This window comes from Rattus norvegicus, chromosome 2 (genome assembly GCF_036323735.1).
Source record: "Rattus norvegicus strain BN/NHsdMcwi chromosome 2, GRCr8, whole genome shotgun sequence".
NCBI classification, from domain to species: Eukaryota; Metazoa; Chordata; class Mammalia; order Rodentia; family Muridae; genus Rattus; species Rattus norvegicus.
Window position 1 is genome coordinate 233,065,096 of NC_086020.1, and position 20,865 is coordinate 233,085,960.

The window sequence follows — 20,865 nt, forward strand, 5'->3', positions numbered from 1 at the left end:
CCTTTTCCCTCCCTTTCCTCTCTCCCTCCCAAGTTCCTCCCTCCCTCTACCTCTAGTGATTATTTTGTTTCCCCTTCTAAGTAGGACTGAAGCATCCACTCTTTTGTCTTCCTTCTTCTTGAGCGTCACATGGTCTGTGAGTTGTATCATAGCTATTCCGAGTATTTTGCCTAATATACACTTATCAGTGAACATGTACCATGTGTGTTCTTTTGTGACTAGGTTACCTCACCCATAATATTTTAAAAATGCAGTTATTGTAGCTTCCTCCTTACTTTACCAACTAACAAGATCAACACATTCTTCATTCTTCACCCAATTAGCCTTCTGGGCTTTTCTTTTCTTTTTTTTTTTTTTTTTGAGATAGATTCTTTTGTAAATTATTAATTAATTAGTGTATAACTCCGAACAAAAGAGAGATAGGCTCTTTTTAAGTAGTCCAGGCTAGCTTGGAACTTAGTATACACCCCTGTCTGTCTGAGAATTTAGGATTTTTCTGCTTCTGCTTCTCAGCTGCTAGAATTCCTAACTCTCTCCTACTTATTGGAATTCTTTGTTCCTTTCACAATAATGCGGGCTTCTTCTGGAAGGAGGGGAAAAAAATCTGAAGAGGTGTTTCTCTAAGATTGAGAGACAGCTATTTTCAATTCTTACCTCCACCCACAGAGCATAAGCCTTCACTATATATCTATTAAATAACGTTTAGACGCAGCAACAGTCTAATCTCCAGGTCATTGCAAGCCTAAAGCTAGCGTCAAGTGTTTGCTGGTTTGTAAAATTAAAGGCGTCTGCCATGAAAATCTAGAGTTTTGCATTCTATCTTTGGAGGTCTCCCAAAGAACTATGTAGAGAAGTGACCTATAAGGTCATCTTTGACCTCGAAGTGTACTCTTTGGCATATGTGTTCCCTACATATGTCATGTACACACATGTGATTCCACATACACAAAAACACACACACATTCACACTAATGAATAAGTTACTCGCGCTGCTAATTTTAGGTAACTAAAATTCAATGAATGTTCTGATGGTGGACTTATCCATACTGTTTCATGTATAGGTGATTCGATGAACACATTAAACAGCTCAGTCTTCTGTAAGAAGGATTACTTTGTACATCATGGTATGTGATGTGTTCTATAAACATCTTAAACTCAGCCCTCATTAACAGAGTGGACAGTTTTAAAATTTAACTTATGTATTTTTACTTATTCACTTACATCCTGCACACTGCCCCTCTCCCAGTCACCTCCTCCCACAATCTTCCCCTCTATCCCCACTTCTCCAGAGCAAACATTTTAACAAGAAGCTGTGTGGGTTTTATTTAACTTTCTGTAACATGATGCATAAAATTTGGAAAGTGTATTTGAGCCCATACCACAGCCTTTTAAATTTGAGTCATGGCTATATTGCCTCTGTAAGCACAGAGACATCTATGTATAGCATAGCCGTCTGCCAATGAAAATAAATGGTCTTGGAATATGTCTATTATTCACTTGACTTCCTTCTCAGAGGTATTCATTTGAGTAGCAAAAACTAACAGGTTTTTTTTTTTTCTTCGCATTATGATGCTAACCCCAGGGCAGGGTAAATCAAAATAGAAAATTGATAACGATCTGTATAGTACAAGAAGTTTTGCCCACAGAGTCAATCTGATACCTTCACAAGAGAGCAGTTGAGAAAACCAGTAATCCTGAATTAGACACTTCTACTTACTCCTGGCTTGTTACTGTTCCCAATTGATTGATATTTATCTCACATTTATTGAAATCAGTCTTTAACACATGAGTTGACATGGTTGACTTTCCCGCACTATCGTCTTGCCAGCAAGAACACGCGCGGACACCAGGATCCTTCTGCAGCAAAGCGTTTATTACATCTTGAAGAGGAGAGACCGGGGCCCAGAAAGGCGCTGCTTATAAAACCCTAGCAGGGGGGTTGGGGATTTGGCTCAGTGGTAGGGCGCTTGCCTAGCAACCGCAAGGCCCTGGGTTCAGTCCCCAGCTCCGAAAAAAAGAAAATAAATAAATAAATAAATAAATAAAACCCTAGCATGGCACGTCCACGCCTGATTGGTCGCTTACCCATGATCTCACTGGCACACCCCGGGGTGGGCAAAGACTTGGCGCGAACACACTCTTGCAAATGCACACACAGCTAGTTTCCTGAAAGGAAGTCGGGCTGGTGCAGCGGAAGCCAGATCCATCTTGTAATGGTGAATGCTATCCCAGCTTTTCACGTGGGGCGCAGCGGAAGCCAGCGCCATCTTGTGATGGCGAATGTTATTGCAGCTTTCCACAGTTGACATGATCTCAGCTGCAACTATGGAAATAGATTTCAATCAAGTTCCAGAGCTGGAGTTTTGGTCACTGATTTCGACTTCCAGTTTATCACAGACATGGGCCCCTGCTAGGCAGATGAATGTATACTGTGTATAAACCTGGCCTGTGTATCTATAATTGTCTAAACTTACAAACAAAAGTGAGTGCCTGACATATTTTTTAGATTACATGTTTCAATTCTTTCTTTTCACTTGTTCAATTTCTGCTTTCGAGCATCATTTTGAAAAATTTCAATACTATAAACTGTGCCTATATACTGTACAGCACATTCGCAGAACTGTAATGTTTCTGTTGTCTAAATTTCATATTGCTTAGAATATGTTAATAGCATACATTTAGTGAACAAATATGGGTGCAGCATGATTTGTTAAGGTAAGAAAGCATGATATGTTTCTGTGCGATTTTAACAAGCTATGTTTTATTAGAGAAAACCAAAGAGTTTCTAAAATTGTGTATAGTGAGGCGTTTTAGTGCAATAAAGACATTTCAAATTAGTAATAAGAATAATCTGGAAAATACCCATTTTTTCCTCTTTTCCCTAAGACAAAAGCATTGATTAATGTCATTTAAAATATGCATGTATACCAATATGTATTTGCATATATGTATTTGTGACTATGTGTTTGTGTGTTCATAAATCCAGAAAAAAAAACAAATCCCACCCTTCATGCCCACCCAGGGGCTACAATAAGAAGCAGGTATCCAAGGACATTCGTCATCTAGATTACTTGATATCCAAACAGGGCTTTTGAGAACAACATTAGTGATTGTGTTGCTATGGCAATGGTGCCATTTGCCCAGTAACCATGCATCCACTGTGCCTTCCAGTTTAAAAATGCCCACTTCAAAGTAGAATAAGAGTATTGTCAGATCATGTAGTTCTTTTTTTTTTTTCTCCAATCTAACCTTCGGGTGAAATGGAAGTTTAAGAAAGGTCTCTTGTACTTTCTTTTTTTTTTTTTTTTTTTTTTTTTTTGTTCTTTTTTTTTTTTTTTTTTTTTTTTTTTCCGGAGCTGGGGACCGAACCCAGGGCCTTGCGCTTCCTAGGCAAGCGCTCTACCACTGAGCTAAATCCCCAACCCCTCTCTTGTACTTTCTTTTCACGAGAAAGAACATGAAACAGATAAAGCATCCTGCTTAAGGTACTCACAGAAGAAATAACTTCTATTAAAAAGAAATTCAGCTTATTGAAGCTCACAGAACCTTGTCTGCAAATTTAATATTCTTTCCTGAGACGGGGGAAGGGTAGGGAGGAGGCTTAGTCTGTAAATTGTTTACCTCACAAACTTGAAGACCAAGTTGAAGCCCCAAACCCTGGTAAGACAAAGCCAGGTACAGTAGTAGGTGCCTGTTATCCCAGCAATCGGGTGGCAGAGACAGGCAGATCACTATGACTCCTCAGCCGGCCAGCCAGCCAGCCTGATTGCAAAGGCCTGGGAAATTGGTAGAGTTAAAAAACAAGGTAGATGGTATCTAAGGAACATAACATGAGATTGCTCTCTGATCCACATGCCTGGCCATATACACACGTGCACACATGTATGCACATTCACATAAATAATACTTTAAATGTCTGACCCTATTTACTACATATAAACAAACTTAGATGATAATAAGACTGTGGCCCACACTGTTCTTTACTCTTTCAGAGATAAATTGTTTTCTTTCATCCAAGTTTCTGTGTTATTAATTCTTAGTGCCCACAATTTTTCCAACAATTTGTTCAAAATCCTGAGAGCAGTTCTCTTTCTCCCTAAGGTATTCTGGGCCCCTAAAGAAGGAGTAGAGAAGAGCAGTAGTTAGAAAGTTCCACCCGCAGTGGCTAATGCTAACAGGAGAAATGACTAGATTAGATCCCGGTCTTTGCCCCAACTTTCCAGCAATCTTGAGTGGTCCCTGAGCCAGCTAGTCCCAGATCTCTCTCCTCATGCCACTCGTGCCAGATCCTTTGCGAAGAACGTTTGGAAATACAAAGCCAGCATGTATAACACAGTTGCTACAGTTTGCCAAGTATCTGTGTATTTGGCAGAAAAAGCAGGCACAGCCTGTAGGAAGCATATCTACAACAACAACAACAAAACAATTCATATTAAGAGAGATGTCTTGCATTCACTCCTAATTTCACCAAAGGTTTAACCTGACTATAAAAATCTGTTCTGGAAGGAATTTCCCAAAGAGTGAAGGAAAGAGCAAACAGAAACTTAATGTTAACAGTGTTATTAACCCTCATTGCACTTGACAATGACTGGAGAGCATGTATTCAGACTTCTTTGTCTCAGCCCATTTCTAAATGATGATGTACGTATGCATGCATGTATGTATGTGTTGGTATGTATGTACACATGTCATATGTACATATATATGTATATGTATGTGTTATGTATGTATGTACATATGTATTATGAATGAATTGTGTATTATGTATGCATGTATGTATTATGTATGCATTTATGTGTGTTATCATGTATTATGTGTGCATTATGTATATATATTGTGTGTATATATGTATTATGAGTGTATGTATGTATTATGTATGTATGTATATTTGTATGCTTGTATGTATTCTTTTCCCATACAATACATGCCCACTGCAGTCTCTGCTCCCTCCACTCCTCGATGTTCCCCCCACCTCTCTTCTGACCCAGTTCCATTCATCTGCCACTTCTCTTCAGAAAAGAGCAGGCCTCCAGAGGATCTCAACTGAACATGGTATAAGAAGATATAGTAAGAACAGTCACAAGCCCTCAGACTAATGGTAATAAATTTATTGGGAACAGAGTAGCTACTTTTCTATATCTGCTATCTGTGTCTGACTACTTGCCTCAAATTCTCTATTGATCCAGCCATGCAGCTCAGCTTGAAAACCATCTAACAAGAGACATCGCGTTGTTAAGAGTATCGCATAAGCAGCATGTGTTTGTATAGTCTGTTCAGAAGCCACAAATGAACTGGGAACTTGCCTTGGAACTAAAAGTAGAGAAATAACTGAGATCTTATAAAGGACATATCGTGTAGAGGAAACAAAAAAGGTCAAAACAGCCAAGAGTAACCATAGGGAAAAGACAGGTTCTCACATTTGCTTGAGTTTCTCTGCAGTCCGAATAAATAGAGTTACAAGGAAGAAAGCCCCTGCTTTCTTCAATTTTGTATCCCTTGTTTCTACCTATTAAACTGCAGAGACAGAGAGACAACAAGCTTCTTTCTTAAGAATGTGGGGGCTCTCAATCTGAAGCGAATTAAAATCTGTGTGGAAAAACCCAGGGGAATGTGCTGAGCAGCGCAAGACCAGAAATGGCAGGGAATGAATGTTATGCCTCCTTTTTACAACTACAACCTGGATGGTCCTTCGTAATGGTGTGCTGTGTGTGGAATTAAGTTAAAGAAGAAGAAGAAGAAGAAGAAGAAGAAGAAGAAGAAGAAGAAGAAGAAGAAGAAGAAGAAGAAGAAGAAGAAGAAGAAGAAGAAGAAGAAGCTGCCTCTCCACACCATTCTGGAGACATTTGTGAAACCAGAAAGACCACTTCCTGGCAGACATCTTGTGCTCACTTTCTGCTCTGTCAGACTCCCTTGGCCACTCTGTATATGGACACAGACAGGGCATCTTTCCCGTTGCCGTACTTCTTTAATAGGCCCACTGTCATAAATTAGCACAGATGTGGTGACTTCAAACAACTGAAGTTTCTTTTCTCGTAGGCCAGAAGTCTGAAATTGAACAGAGCCAGCCTTCTTTCCCCAACGACTCAGGAGGAATAGGCATCCTCTGGTAGTTGCTCTGAGCATGCGGCCCATCAGTGCAGCCTCTGACTCACTCTTTATATAACCTTCTCCCTTGTGGCTGTCCTCTGCGGGTTTTCTATGAGGACACTTGCTGTTAGCTTTGGTGCCTGCCGAGACAATCCAAGGTGGTTACAGTATTCTTTCATTGATGATTTTTTTTTTTAAAAAAGGGCACATGCTAAACAACATTACATTCATCGACTCCAGGGCTCCCAGTATAGAGGTTTCTTTTTGGAGGTGGGGGTATGCCATTTAGCCTGACTATTATTTCATTGAGAACAGAATATATTTTTTTCCTATATCTGCTATTTGCATGTTTGCCTATTTGCCTCAAATTCTCTATTTAAACAGGCATGCAGCCCAGCAAACAAGAATGTTGGGAAAGCATTGCACAGCCATGGTAGAGTCACCAAGTATGAGTCAAGCAAAGGTCGCAGTAAGGAGGAGTGATAGAGCATCAGAGCAAAAGTACCTGCCTGCCTTGCTTCGCTGCTTTCCTTGCTATTCGTAAGCACAGCTGTAACAGATGGTGACTGTCTTCTAGTACTTGATATCAGTTTCCCTGAGCTCATATTATTGGCCATGCTATACCCTGAGCCAGAGACAGGAAGGGAGCTGCTCATTCTGGCTCTACTTAAACCTCATTTTCCTCATGCCCACAGCATCTGTGCCAACCCTACCCTGTACCAGTCCTCATCTCACCAAGGCATAAAAGCTCTCTTGATCACATTTTCCCCATGTAGTTGCCAAAGCCAAATCAAAATGCCAGTGCAAAGAGCAGTCTTCACTCCTTAATGTCTTCAACCACGTGTCCATACACATTTACAGGTTTATACATACAGTAGCCCATACACGTACACACATGCACCCACACATGCATACATACACACACACACACACACACACACACACACACACACAAGCTCACATGCACACACATTTTCGCTTGACTAGCAACGCAATGGGAATGCAAAACACACTGTGAATGTAGTCTCTCTCAGTTGGCTTCCCAGATGGCTCAAGTTCAATAGATTTTTCCCCCTGACTTCCTCAGCTTCTCCTAGCAAGTGCTAAATAGCCATTATGCCTTTTCCTGCACATTGAGATTCATCTGCAGCCACTAAACTGTCTCCAAAGTGCTTCAATTTTGCATGAGTGCTAAGCTGGGGACTGGGATACATTACCAAGAGCTGAAGGCCCAGATCATTAGAAAGAGCATGTAAATCCTCTGAACCAGAAATAAAAAGGACAGAGATTTCCTCCGTGATGTCCCAGCTGCAGCTTTATGTAAAAGACGAACCTTGGCAAGACTTCATGTGGCCCCTTTTACCTTCTCAGCATTACTTCAGGTTTTTTTTTTAAACTTTGCCTTGTGGTTTATTTTTTTAACCAGCAAGTTTTCTATCCAGGACATTTGAACTCATAGGGATTCCTCCAACATCATTGGAGCCCAGGCCCCTTCTGCTTTAGTAGAAAGGATACATAAAGGGCTTGCTAGGCATTCACCTATGTGATAGAATCTCACAACAAACGTGAAAACCTTCTGAGTAGCGAGGAACTTGGAGCAAGGATGAAGTGCCACTTCTAAGACAGATGAAGGGATATGAAATTTAGTTACAAAGCTGTAGAAGTTGTAGAATGTAATGGGCGTGTGAAAATTATCAAGGAGAAAGTAGTGTTTATAATGCCATTTCAATAGCTCTATTCTGGCACCACTCCTACCTCGGTCTTACTTGTCTATTCCAGGGGGCACACATGTTTCTTTGTGTATTACCTGTAGTTTCAACTCTGCTTTCCTTCCTGTGACCTCCCCACATTGCCTTGCTAGAGACAAACATGTACTTTAAAGAGGGTACCAGGGGAGAGCTAGAATCCTGAAAACCCCATAAATTTGCCGACCATTAGGATGAGCCCACCACACCAGCCCTTGGACTTATGACATAGAGCAATCCTAATGGAACTGTTGGTCCCAATCATCATTGGACATTTCTTTGACAGGAGAAGATTTTAGACGGCCATGAACTTTTTGTCACATGCCACATATATATATATATCAAGAGTTATAAAGGAGGCTCTGTTACAAGCCCATTCCATAATTACTTCCCTTTTCTCTCTGTAGCAGCATAGACTAAATGAAGCTGTATTTCCTGAGATTCTGGGAGTAAGCATGCATGCTGGACATACACTGATGAGTAGACACACAGCTTATTATTAGTCTCCGAGTATATTCCCAAGGACGTTTATTAATCACCAAATTACAATAGTACAGAAGTAAGTGGAATCTGGCATTAGTGCAGTTATAAAGGAATATAATTGGATATGAAGTATGCATATGCCTTCTTACAGATAAAAAGAAAATTATAGATGAATAGCATGCCTATTACTGTACACAGGAATGATCTAAGCACAAACATACTGACCGTGCCATGTCCACTTTCTGCTGAAGTCCAGCTGCGTTTCCAGCAATCTGTACATATGAATGAGACTGAATCTTCCTACGCAATAATTTTCTTTACTAAAAACGGTAAATCACTATAATCCTTATGGATGTTAGAGTTATCAGTCATGACTCTACATATTGCACGTGTGCCTACATGTATTAAATAGTTTGTATTCATGTTCTTCCTCTGGAAATTGTTTAGCCACCATTACATGAATGTATCCTTTGAAAGGAATAAATTAGCATGTATATCTACATACATGCATGCATACACACATACGTATACAAAGGCAGAGAACAAACTGGAAATATAAGCAGACAATTGACTGAAGCGGCCTGTTCAGTAGTCAAGTTATGCAGTTATGTAAACATCTCAGGGAATTGGAGTCAGGATGGGAAACCATTACTCTGTTTCCATTTTCTTTCTGGTGTTAGAGTGGAAGTAACATGATGATATTACAAGTTGTAAACAGTATTCAATATCAGGTATTATTTTTCTGTTCTCTCAAATTTGTTATCTTTTACAACATCTAAAGGTATTCACTGTAAAAGAATGATGATGGTAATCAAACACAATGACGGAATGTCTCAGTTCAATATTCATATCAGAAGTGACAATTTGAATTATTGCATAGTGGTTTGAGGATGGTATTAGATAGATAGATAGATAGATAGATAGATAGATAGATAGATAGATAGATAGATAGATAGATAGATGCACCCACATATATATATGTGAGTTTTCTTAATGTTTCAGTATTTTAGATATATTAAAATTAAACTTTCCGATATTTGACAAGAATCTCAACTACTATAATTTTTAAATGTTTAATAACCTTGAGCTGAGTTTTTAATCAAGTTCCAAAAGTATTGTGTAATTTGCATTTCTTCATTTTGAGAGCTTCCTGTGTACTAAGTTACATGTATGCTAAGTTTCTATGGTCTTTATTATTTAAGGCTTTATATTACCCAAAGCATAAAGAACATTCAGATATCCCAGAAGACAGAATGGCTCAGTCATAATAGAACAAGTACCCGCCTCTATGGCAGCCTTTCATAGGAGACCTATTGAGGTAAAGTTGTGCCTTCTGCGACCAACTATGTCAGTCATCGTCTCAGATATCATGTCTTGTATCCAACTGCAGGAGGAGGAATAGCAGAGGGTAGAAGTCCACCGTCTTCTCCCAAAGGCTCAGCAAGAAAGACTACACATACACTTCCATGCCATTTCCTAGTCCTGCTCTGTGGCCACATCCAAAGCAGAGCAAACTAGAAAATGTGGTAGAGTATGTTAAAGGGAAGCTGTTAGGTACTGGAAGACTGCTCCACTGTCTTCCTGTCGTACTAGCTTCTTTTCAAGATAGCTCATGTTCCTTTCCAATCTCCTGTGAGGCATACTTGGAATAGTTTGGAAGAGTTTAAGAACAGTGAGAATTCTGGTGCTGTCCATGCTCAAGGTTATCTATGGTACCAGCCAAGTGAGAACCCAAAGGCAGGCTTTCTTGTATTTATTGTAGTATACTACTTTTCTATATTTAGTTCTGTTGGTAAAGACTTCATCCTGTAGAAAACAGTAATACAGGTCTCATTGTGATTTCATGCATAATAGTATTTCAACGTTGTGGTTTCTTTAAAACAAAATCCATTGCTGTCATCTAAGAGGAACATTATCAGTTATAGCATAGTGGGACCTGGAGTTCTTTCGCATATCCAAGTCCTGTCCCCTTCAAGTTCACCTGGGCCATTTCTCACCATCAGTGAAAGGAATGCTGTTGTTGCTCTGTTGAGCCCACTGCCAGCAAGTGAAAGCACCCTCCTCTCTCTTAGGGGCTCCGTGAAGGGCGGTGGACAAAGCAGAGTAAAGCTTGTCAGACAGAAGCTGTTAGGCTTCTAGTGACGTTCAAATCAGGAGGATGTTTGAGGAAACAATGAAAATATTCTAGCTTACTTTTTTAAATATTTTATTTATTTAATGGATATGAATACATTGTAGCTGTTTTGACATACACCAGAATCTGTTACAGATGGTTGTGAGCCACCATGTGGTTGCTGGGAATTGAACTCAGGACCTCTGAAAGAGCAGTCAGTGCTCTTAACTGCTGAGCCATCTCTCCAACCCCCATATTCTAGCTTCTAAAACCACATTAGCTAACTCACGTTGCATTTACTCTACTAAGAATTTTATACACCGAACTTTGCAACAACTCCCTGACTTGGGAATTTAAGCTGCATTGCCCTTTTGAAGAAGCTAAATCAAATAACATGAAGGACTTCCCCCAAAGTCATACACTTAGTTAACAGAAGAACACAAGGGGCAGCCATATCGCTTCCAAATTGTGTACTCTGACAGTTTGTGTGCAGTAGTTAAAAATAAGCTCTACCAACGAGTCTGCATCCATGTTATCTTCTCTACTTATCTAACCTGAAAACTTGTGGATCAAAATCTAAATATGAAAGATAAAAATGTATGCAGTGGATCATCAGAACAGTAAAGCGATGTTTACATTATTAATAAAGAAAATATGAAGAAATACATTATGTTTAGTGGTGATGTTCTCGGTAAACCACCCCCCCCAGAATGATTAAAAAGGCTTTCACAAGATAGGGATGTTTAGGAACGATCAGAACTCATAGTGATCTCTCATTCTCTGCAAAAAGTAAGTAAATAGGAAAGAAAGAGAGAGAGAGAGAGAGAGAGAGAGAGAGAGAGAGAGAGAAAGAAAGAAAGAAAGAAAGAAAGAAAGAAAGAAAGAAAGAAAGAAAGGAAGGAAGGATGAAAACATAATTAATGGGATTTTAAAGCTTCCATTTCAGGTTGATGTTGTCCTTCTTGGATATAGTGAGTTATAATTGTACTATTATAGTTCCTTAAAAAGGAAGATAAAAAGAAGATTTTTTTACCGCATTAAATTTGATTTTTTCTCAGCTGTTACATAACAGGATGGAGTCTCTAAAGAGTGTGATCACTATACATTCCCTGAATTTTAGATTAAATGCCTGTCCTATTCAAAGTTTAAATTATAAAGTTTGATATTTATTTTTCTGGCTAGGTTGAAGTTATGTAACTATTAACATGAGTAAATGATTCTCACCTCTGAAATATGATAGTGTATTTCTTATATAGATATGTAATACTGTCCTTGGGGAATGTTTTTTCATTAATCAATCCCTTTTTTACAAGCCTTTACTATGATCTGGACATTATTCGAGATCTGATACACCATTCAACCTGTGAACAGTACGACTATGATACAGCAAGAAAGTGGAAACTCTACAAGACTTGACTCTACTCACCCACTTAGAACTTCTTCTAAATACAGTTTGTATATTCTGCCCAAAATTATTCAGAACCAGCCTACTCAGAAGGCAGAGGTTGAATATCCTGCCTTCCATGTGTTATTGGATAGGGACATAAGGAATCAGGGAGCTGTGTGAGAAATTTTCCATTCACCATGCAACGACGTACCCCTGTATGTCTGAATAGTTAGACCTCCAGGGATTAGTAAAATTCCAGAGGACATGGCTGAAAGCAGAAGTCTTTAAAATCGCATCATTTCTGGTGTCAATCTTCTTTTGTAATGCTATTGACATCTTTTTCTCACAACCCAGCAAGATTAAAATAAATAAACAGAAAATCCCATGTTATGTTAGAAAATCAAGCCTTAATAGCTTTATGATTTAAAATAAGACAGGTTACAAACACAGAACAAAATAACTTTTCTTACCCATATTAATCTCCACATTGTGTGTTTGATAGGAATTTGTTTTATTGCAGAAAAGTCCCAAGAAAAACTAACATGTTAAAAACTCAAATTTTACAGTTTCTTCTATTAAAGCTTCGTGAAGAATAGAAATTATACTTTTTTTAAAAGAAACAAGCCTGCCATCCCCAAGACAGTATGTGGAGTCTGGACTCTTAGACGTAGCTGTCACTCAAGGTTGGCTTTTCTCACTGTGAGATTCCAAGTCATTTGGAGTAAGAAAGAAAGGCCAGCAGTTAAATGATTGCTACACCTGATGCATTTGTGTGTTTTCCATTATCAGAGTTTTCAGAAGGTCACCAAACAAGCAAACAACCAGCTCTCAACACATGATAAATGACTTAATGCAGGGTGATAGATATGAAACCATTTTATAATAATTAAAATGAAAATTATTGAAATTCTCTTCAAGATAAATTACTAGCAAACAGGGGTTAATCTTCCTAAAGCATGTGCCATTTTTAAAAATGCCATTTCATCTATTTATAGTTTCCAGTCTTCTTGTTCCACACAGCACATCGCAGGCTGCCACTCAGAACTCGCCATGAATCTGTCTTCTGTCTCATTCAACAGTCACTTCTTTCCACAGTTCCACAGCACACATGAGCTCCTCTACATCTAAGAGTCGGTTTGTTTTATCATCTGTGCTTCAGGCTACACTTCCTGAACTACCTTACATTTCTCCCCATTTCTTGGTACCCAATCATGCTTCACTGAAAACCTCAAATGCTCCAAGTCTCTGTTTTCCCCAGTGTTTGAGTCCAGTTTACCCCATCTTTCCTCAAGGAGCTTTCGAATTTTCTAAACTGTATTCAATCTTACTAAGTAGATCAATAAAGGCACTACTTCATAGAAATGCATTGTAAGTCATGGTTAGTCGAGGTCTGTGCCTGTGTTAACGACTAGGCTTTATTGTTTAAGTAACTTGAAGAATAGGTATTGTTCATACAAAGAAGACTTTCTCCTGCTGTTAAAAATAGATGTTTTTGTCATGTAGTATATCCTGATTATGGATTCTTCTCTCTAGTCCTCAAAATTCCTCCTACCTACTCTTTCTTCCAGATCCACTGCACTTCATTTTCTCATTAGAAAAGGGAAAAAAACAGATTTCTATAGGACTATCATGTAAATAATATAGTATAACAATTGCTAACACATCAACATTGAACAAAACAAATAAATAGAAGGAAAAGAGTCCAAGAAGAGCCCCAGTTGTTCTCACACTCAGGAGTCCCATAAAAGCACTAACCTGGTGCAGAAGCAGGCAGGCCTTACACATGCTGCCCCAGACTCTGTGGGTTTCTTTGAATGTTAATCCTGTTGATTTAGAGGGCTGTGCTGTCCTGGAGTTCTTATCCCTTCTGGCGCTTGTACTCCTCCTGCCTCCTCTTTCCCAGGGTTTCCTGAGCCTTGGGGAGAGATTTGATGGAGACGTGGCCTCATTGAGGACTAAGTGTTCTAAGATCTCTCATTCTCTGAATAATGTCTAGCTGTGGGCCACTGTACTTGTTCCCATGAAATGCAGGAGAAAACTCTGATGATGATGCCAATGACCTATGAGTGCAGACATTGGTTCTCAACCTGTGGGTTGTGACCCCTTTCAGATATCCTGCCTATCGGATATTTATATCGTCATTTATAAGTTTATAACTACCAAAATTACAGTTGTGAACTGTCACCAAAAGTAATTTTATGATTGCAGGTCAACTTGTGTTAAAAGGTTGCAACATTAGGATGGTTGAGAACTACTGGTGTAGCCGAAGTTCATTAGGAGTCCTTTGCTACATTTTGGTGCTGTCTGTCTGTTCTACACCAGTGGTATTTGTTTAGATGCCTGGGTGGTCTCGTCTCAGGTTCTGGGTCAATGTAAGAGTGCTGAGTATGAGTTATATTTCATGAGATGGGCGTTATCAAATCAGATATTGGTTGGCCACTCCCACAATTTTGTGCCACCATTACACTAGCTTATTGTACAGGCAGGACACCACTGTAGATCAAAGCGTTTGTAGCTGGGTTGGTGTTTACCTTTCTCTTTCGTTACCTTGCAGCACTCTTTCCTGTGCCAAAGACACCAGCCGTAAAAGTCAAGGCTCCATGTAGGCACCAGCACAGTTTCTCAGTTTTTAATGAGTTCTGTAGGTATTGTCTTTAACAACCGAGCCTTGCTTTTAGGTTGTGGCGAGCATGACCAACAAATAAAATAGTTGTAATCCAATCCTGACACTGGAAACTTCATTTGGTGACAAGAAAGGGCCAGTTGAGTCTCCCCCATTATTTGGCCATTTCAGTTATGTCTCCTTCATATATGTATATATTTCAGGCAGCTTCTATTATATTGGGTTTTTAATACTACCTTTCAAATGGCCCTCAGTTTTAGCTGTCTCTCTCCATATATTCTCCTGCAGATGTTAAATGACAGGGTTTCTGAAAAGTATCTTCAATGTACTCATAGACATACTGAGAAGCAAGTTTCTGCAGTTCTGTCTAGACGGTCCCAAGAATTACATGACCTTTCTGGATCAGATTAGTTCTGCTTTTTATTTTTACATAACAATTCATACTGTTTTACATAAAGGCAGTCATAATGTAGGGTCCCACCAATTGTGTCAAGAGCTTGATTGTACACCCTTGTCAACACTTCTCTTCTGTCCTTGGTAAACAATAGCCATTCTATCTCTGGTGAGGATAGCTCATGTTTTTAATATGATTTTTGCTTAGCATTATTTATGCTGCCGACTTAATTTTTATATCATTGGTATTTGTATGTCTGTTTTCAAGAAATGTCTAAGTCATTTGCTCTTTTTTTTAACCAAGTTACTTTTTCTTGATAGTTGAGTTCCTACTATGATGGGATGTTAAGCTCTTATTACCAAGCTTTTTCTTTGATGAAATCTTAGTTCCCTATTTTGGCCCCATTTGCATAAGTGTCTGTGCTTGTGTTTTTAACAGTAGTGTTGCGCACATCAATGCAATCCACTTTGTGACATGCTATAGGTTTGAGTCATAGTTTCAAGTCTTTAATTCATGTTGAATTGAAATAGATATATGGTTTCTACATAATAGGTAGTATGAATGCCTGGTTTTAATATTTGTTCATATAGGAATTTAATGTTATTATTATTAAGAAGACCATTCATCACTGTATATTTTGGGGATCACTATTCAAAACCAGATTGACTATGAAGGTATGGATTTGTGTCTGCCTCCCTGCGCCCTTGGCTCATGTGTCTGTTTATGCCAGGACCCTGCTGTTTTTATTACTGCAATTTTGTAGTATACTTGGGAGTATGTAATCTTGTACCTTCAGTTTCTTGTATTTCTTCATGGATCCCTTTAAATATCTTCTTTGGATCTATATGAATTCCAGAATCGTGGTCTTTTGGTAAAAGATAACCTTGTTGTTTGGATGAAGAGTACATTGGATCTGTAGGTTGTTTTAGGATTATGGGTATTTCCCCAATATTAATATGCCTAATTCATGAATATATAATACCTTTCTATTCATTTGTATCTTTTTTATTAATCTTTTGTAGATTTTACTGTAGAACAGTTTAATATCATATAAAATAATGTCTTTTTTGTTTGTTTTACCATTATTATAATTGGGCTTGCTCACTTCATGTTTCTAGGTTGGTGTGAATATATAGTAACAGCACTGATTGTTTGTGTGTGTGTGTGTGTGTGTGTGTGTGTGTGTGTGTTAGTTTTCTACCTTTTGAATGTTAATGAATGTGTTAATTAATCCAAACAATTTTTTGGTGCAGTCTAGAATTTTCTATATGCAAGATGTTATTTTCTAAGAGGAGGCAGTACAACTTCTTCCTTTTGGATTTCTTTGTTTCTTTTCTCCTGCCTGATTATTGTGGTAAGGACTATCAGCAAGGACTGAAAGTGGTGAAGATGAATGGCTCTGACTTGCTCCATGCTTTACAGCCAATGCTTTCAACTCTCCCAGTAAGTCTGGCATGACTTGAGGGTTTATCAAATGTATCAGTGGATTATGTTGTGCTGTACTCATTCTCTGTCTCACTTATTGTGACCACTATTTTGAACCATGAATGGATGTGAACTTTTCAAGGACCTTTTCATACTGCGATGATCAGAAAGTTCTTTCTTTCGTTTTGTTATTATGACATGCCACATGGATTGATCAATGCATGATAAACTTTCCTTCCATGTGAGAAATAAACCCCTCTTAATAGTAGTAGGTGATCCTTTTAATAGACTACTGAACTCAGTTCTTTGGTGTTTGGAGGGGTTTTAGGTCATGTCCACGTCAGTCACTTACTTATCTTTTATTCTTATACTGTCCTTATCTAATTTCCATTTAAGGGCAATGCCATTCAGGTAAAAGGAATATGAGCGAGTTCTATCTTTAATTTTGTGAGGATTTTGAAAAGAGCTGTTCTTAGTTCTTCAAATATTTGGCATCATTTAGCAATGAAACCACCATTGCCTGAGCTTTATTCAGAGGGACATAGTTTATTACTGAGTCGATTTCATTACTCATGGTTGATCTGTTCAGATTTTCTCTTCGTTCATGACTCAGTCCTTTGGGTTGCTATTTCTTAAATTCTTCTTCAACGCAAGGATAAGTAATATTAAAAAAATTAGAGACATAATAAGACTAACAGACTACTGTTTCAATTCTACATTGCATAAGTAATTTTATTTACATTAGTCTACTTTTATTGAATGTTACATTAAAATTCATAGAAAATGTCTCAAAAAATAGTTAACTGTGTTTACGGGATCTACCTTTCCTGCTATTATTTACAGATTGTCAAATAATGTTTTCTAACATAAACCACTACCTTGATTGTGAAGTTCTGTCTTTCAAGTTACTGTAGTTTCATTATTACACTGAAAGGTAGAGGCTGTTGGAACAACTAACAATTTTTAACATAGATATCCTTTTAAAGAATGACAAGGGTTTTGTGATTTAATTTACATTAAGACATTTAGAGCTGGCATGTTTCATATTTCAGATCATATTAGCAAAGACTAATAGGATTAGGGGCTGAAGGAGAGCCTGAGAAGGAGACCACACTAATTCAATAAAGCATTGTAATGCATTCCAGAGCACCACTGCCTGCAGCTCTGTGCATTCCCCACCAGCTCATGGCCTAACTGTGAATGTCCTGGAATGAGATTTGTCAGAATTCTGCAGCCCTGCTCCCATTACAGGGGTTGCTAGGGGAAGCTAAATTGGCAAGCCTGCAGGATGTGATGTCGCACAACTTCCTTTTGCAACAGGAAAGATAAAGTCATTGTAAGGAATGGGAAGTGCAGCTCAGGCACACAGCCCCAAAGTCTGTTTGCTCTTGGGTTCAGTGGAATACTTGGAGTGCATCACAGAGACGGATGGACGGCGGTGATGGTTATCATGCCAACCAGATACTCTTGTAGCACATAGAGGTCCCAGATGGGTAAGACTATTGATTAATTTTCCTCCCTAGAACTCTGCATAGAACATTCTAGTATAAAAGATAGCTAGTAAAGATGAAGTTTCCATGTTGATTCTACCTTGACTTCACTACGTCTTAGGATTCACATGTGTGGTGTCTTCAGCAATAGGGACTCACCATCAAGACCTGGAGGATAGCTAAGAACAAGGGTGATGGTCTCTCATGTTCTTAGGGAAGATCTATAGCACCCACAGGCCAACACTCAAAACTAAATTACCATTACCTGGCACTGGACTTTTCTTTTTCTTTTTTTTTTTTTTTTTGGTTCTTTTTTTCGGAGCTGGGGACCGAACCCAGGGCCTTTGGACTTTTCATATGATAACCTGTGGTGTCAGGGAGAAACAATGTCTCCCCGGTAGCTCCACCTTGAACTCTTTTTTAAAGATCTTTAGCTTTATCTATCTTTCCATAGACTCTCTTGTCTATACTTCCCTTTCACCCTTTATCTCATGTAATTCTTCCTGTGTCCTTATTCTTTGTCCCCCTATATATTTGCTGCATTCTATCCCCAATTTCACGTGAAGCCCCTTCACTGATTTCCTAACCTCTTGAACCCGACAGTTTTAACACATATATCTGAAGACTCAAGCTAGCATCCACATGTGAAAGAGAATAAGCAGGGTTTGTCTTCCTAGATCCAGTGTGATTCACTCATCATGATTATTTCTACCTCCATCCATTTACCTGTGAGTTGCATAGCTCCATTTTTCCTTATAGCAGAACAGGGTTTCATTGTATAAGCGTACTACCTTCAGTGTTCATCTATGAGCCGATGGATATCTAGACTCTTTCTGTTTCCTGGCTGTTATTAATGAAGTAACAGTGACCATGAATGAGCAAGTGTCTCTGAGGGTAGAGAATCCTTTAGGAATATGCCAAGGAGCGGTCAATGTGCGTTATACTGTGTCATATCTCTTCCTAGCGTTTTGAACCACCTCTACACTGATTTCCACAGTGGATACATGACTTTGTACTAGATCGACGCTGAATAAGTATTCTTTCCTCTGAATCCATGCCAACATTTACTGCTATTGTCTGTCTCAGCTATTCTGCCTAGGGTAATATGAAATCCCAAACTACATTTAATTTTCACTTCTCTCATCACTATGGATATTAACCGTTTAAAATATATTTATCATTCATTTTCCTCTTCTTTTGAGAATTCTTTGGTCAGTTTCATTAACCAATTTTAAATTAGATTATTTCTTTCCTTGGTGTTTAGTTTTTGGGGAAGTTCTGTATGTATATTCTTTATGTAGTTTATTCTAGATACTATCTTTCAGTTGCTGAGCTGTCAAAGATTTTTTTTCCTATTCTTCAGACTTCCTACTCGATGAACTTATCATGTCTTTTACTATAAAGAAGCTTTTTAATCTCATGCAATTCTGTCTCTCAATTGTTGATCCAAATGCTGGTGATACTAGTGTCCTGTACAAAAAATTCTTTTCCTATGCCTATAAATTGAACTGTATTTCCTGCTCTTTTAACAGATTCAGGGTATCAGGTTAGGTTGGATCCATTGGAGCAGAGTTTTATACTGCATTAGAGACATATCTAATTTCGTCCTTCTACATTTAGCTCGCCAATTTTACTGGCACCATTTGTTAGACAGTTGGCTTTTGTCCAACACATATTTTTTATTTTATTTGTCAAAATCATCTGGCAGTATGGCCTTGAGATACAACTGGGTCTGCATTTCTGTTTAGTTGATTGATATATTTGTTTTTTATGTCAGTTACCATGCTGTTTGCAATGACACTTCTGTAATATAACACGGTGTCAGGGATTTTGATAACTCCTATAAGATTATTGTCATTTACAATTGTTTTGACTAACCCGAGCCTTTGCTAGTTCATGTGAACTTTAAAATTAATTTTTTTTTAGTTTTGATGAATAATTGTTTTAAAATATTGATGTTGAAACTATTGAACCTATAGGTTACTATCAGTACAATAAAAATGTTTTCATAATATTAATGTGACCAATCCATGAATATTAGTGATCTTTCCATCTGCTGTTATTTTCTTTAACTTTTAAAATGTAATTAAATTATTTATTGAAAATAATTTTATGCAATATATTCTGATTATAGTCCCCCTCCCTCCACTTGTTACAGTTCCTCTCCGCCTCCGCATCCTTCCAAGTCCACATCCTTTCGTGCTTTCCCTCGTTACAAAGCAAACAGGAATCTAAATCAGACAAAACAAACAAATGAACAGAAAAACAAAGAGCTAAAGAGAAAACACCAAAACCAAAAAATCTATGTGTATATGAAGAGGCAAACACATTTGCAAAAAGAAGTTCCAAGAAAACACAAAATGTGAAGACGTATAAACAAAAAGCATATAGAGTAAAACTCAAAAAAATGACAAATTTTTATGGGAAGAAAAAATCTTCAAAAATACTATTTTTTCTTGACCATTCACTGCTGGACATGGCACCTGGCCTTAAGGGAGGTTTGTATGCCCAGTAAGACTCCATTGGAGAAAACTAATGTTTCCTTCACAAGTATTACCAATTGAAGATAGCTTCTGAGTTAGGGAAATGGGATTACATCTACTTCCTCTTTCAGCCCTGGGTCCCCAGAGCTGTACTTTCACTGTGCAAGCTGCCTTAGTCTATGTGGCTTCCTATGAGCCTTGTTTCTTCCATGTTCTCCATTTGCTTTGTCTCTTAAAATCTTTCTGCCTCTTCTTCCACGGGATTCCGTGAGCTCTGTGGGGAGGGAAGTGATGGAGACATCTCATCCAGGACTGAGTCCTCCAAGGTCCCATACTCTCTGTACTTTGTCAGGCTAAGGGTCGCTATATCTGTTTCCATCTTCTATAGGAGGAAGCTTCAGTGACGGCTGAGCAAGATACTGATCTATGGTTATAGCAGAATGATTTAAGGGTAATTTTGTTGCTGTCTCTTTAGAATAACCACAGTCCTGTTCTATCTAGTCTTGGGTTCTTGGTCAGAGGAGCAGTGTCATGGACTGGTTTTGTCTCATGGGCTGGACTTTGAATGCAATCAGAAATTGGTTGATCACTCAAATCTTCATTGTCTTTAAGGTCTCACTATGCAACTCTGTGGG

The 20,865-nt window shown here is 38.4% G+C and overlaps 1 protein-coding gene across 3 annotated transcripts in view; it reads left to right on the forward strand.

Moving 5' to 3' along the window:
- Unc5c (unc-5 netrin receptor C) overlaps nt 1–20,865 on the forward strand; it is a 354,131-nt gene that overhangs the window by 210,744 nt on the left and 122,522 nt on the right. Inside the window, exon 1 of one of the 3 annotated variants that reach the window (XM_039102727.2) lies at nt 17,594–17,750. The exons of the other annotated variants lie outside the window; for them this stretch is intronic. Within the exon in view, the coding sequence (XP_038958655.1) occupies nt 17,747–17,750 (4 nt within the window). The 5' untranslated portion in view covers nt 17,594–17,746. Of the gene's footprint in view, nt 1–17,593; nt 17,751–20,865 lie in introns of those variants that run through there. 3 annotated transcript variants of the gene reach the window in all.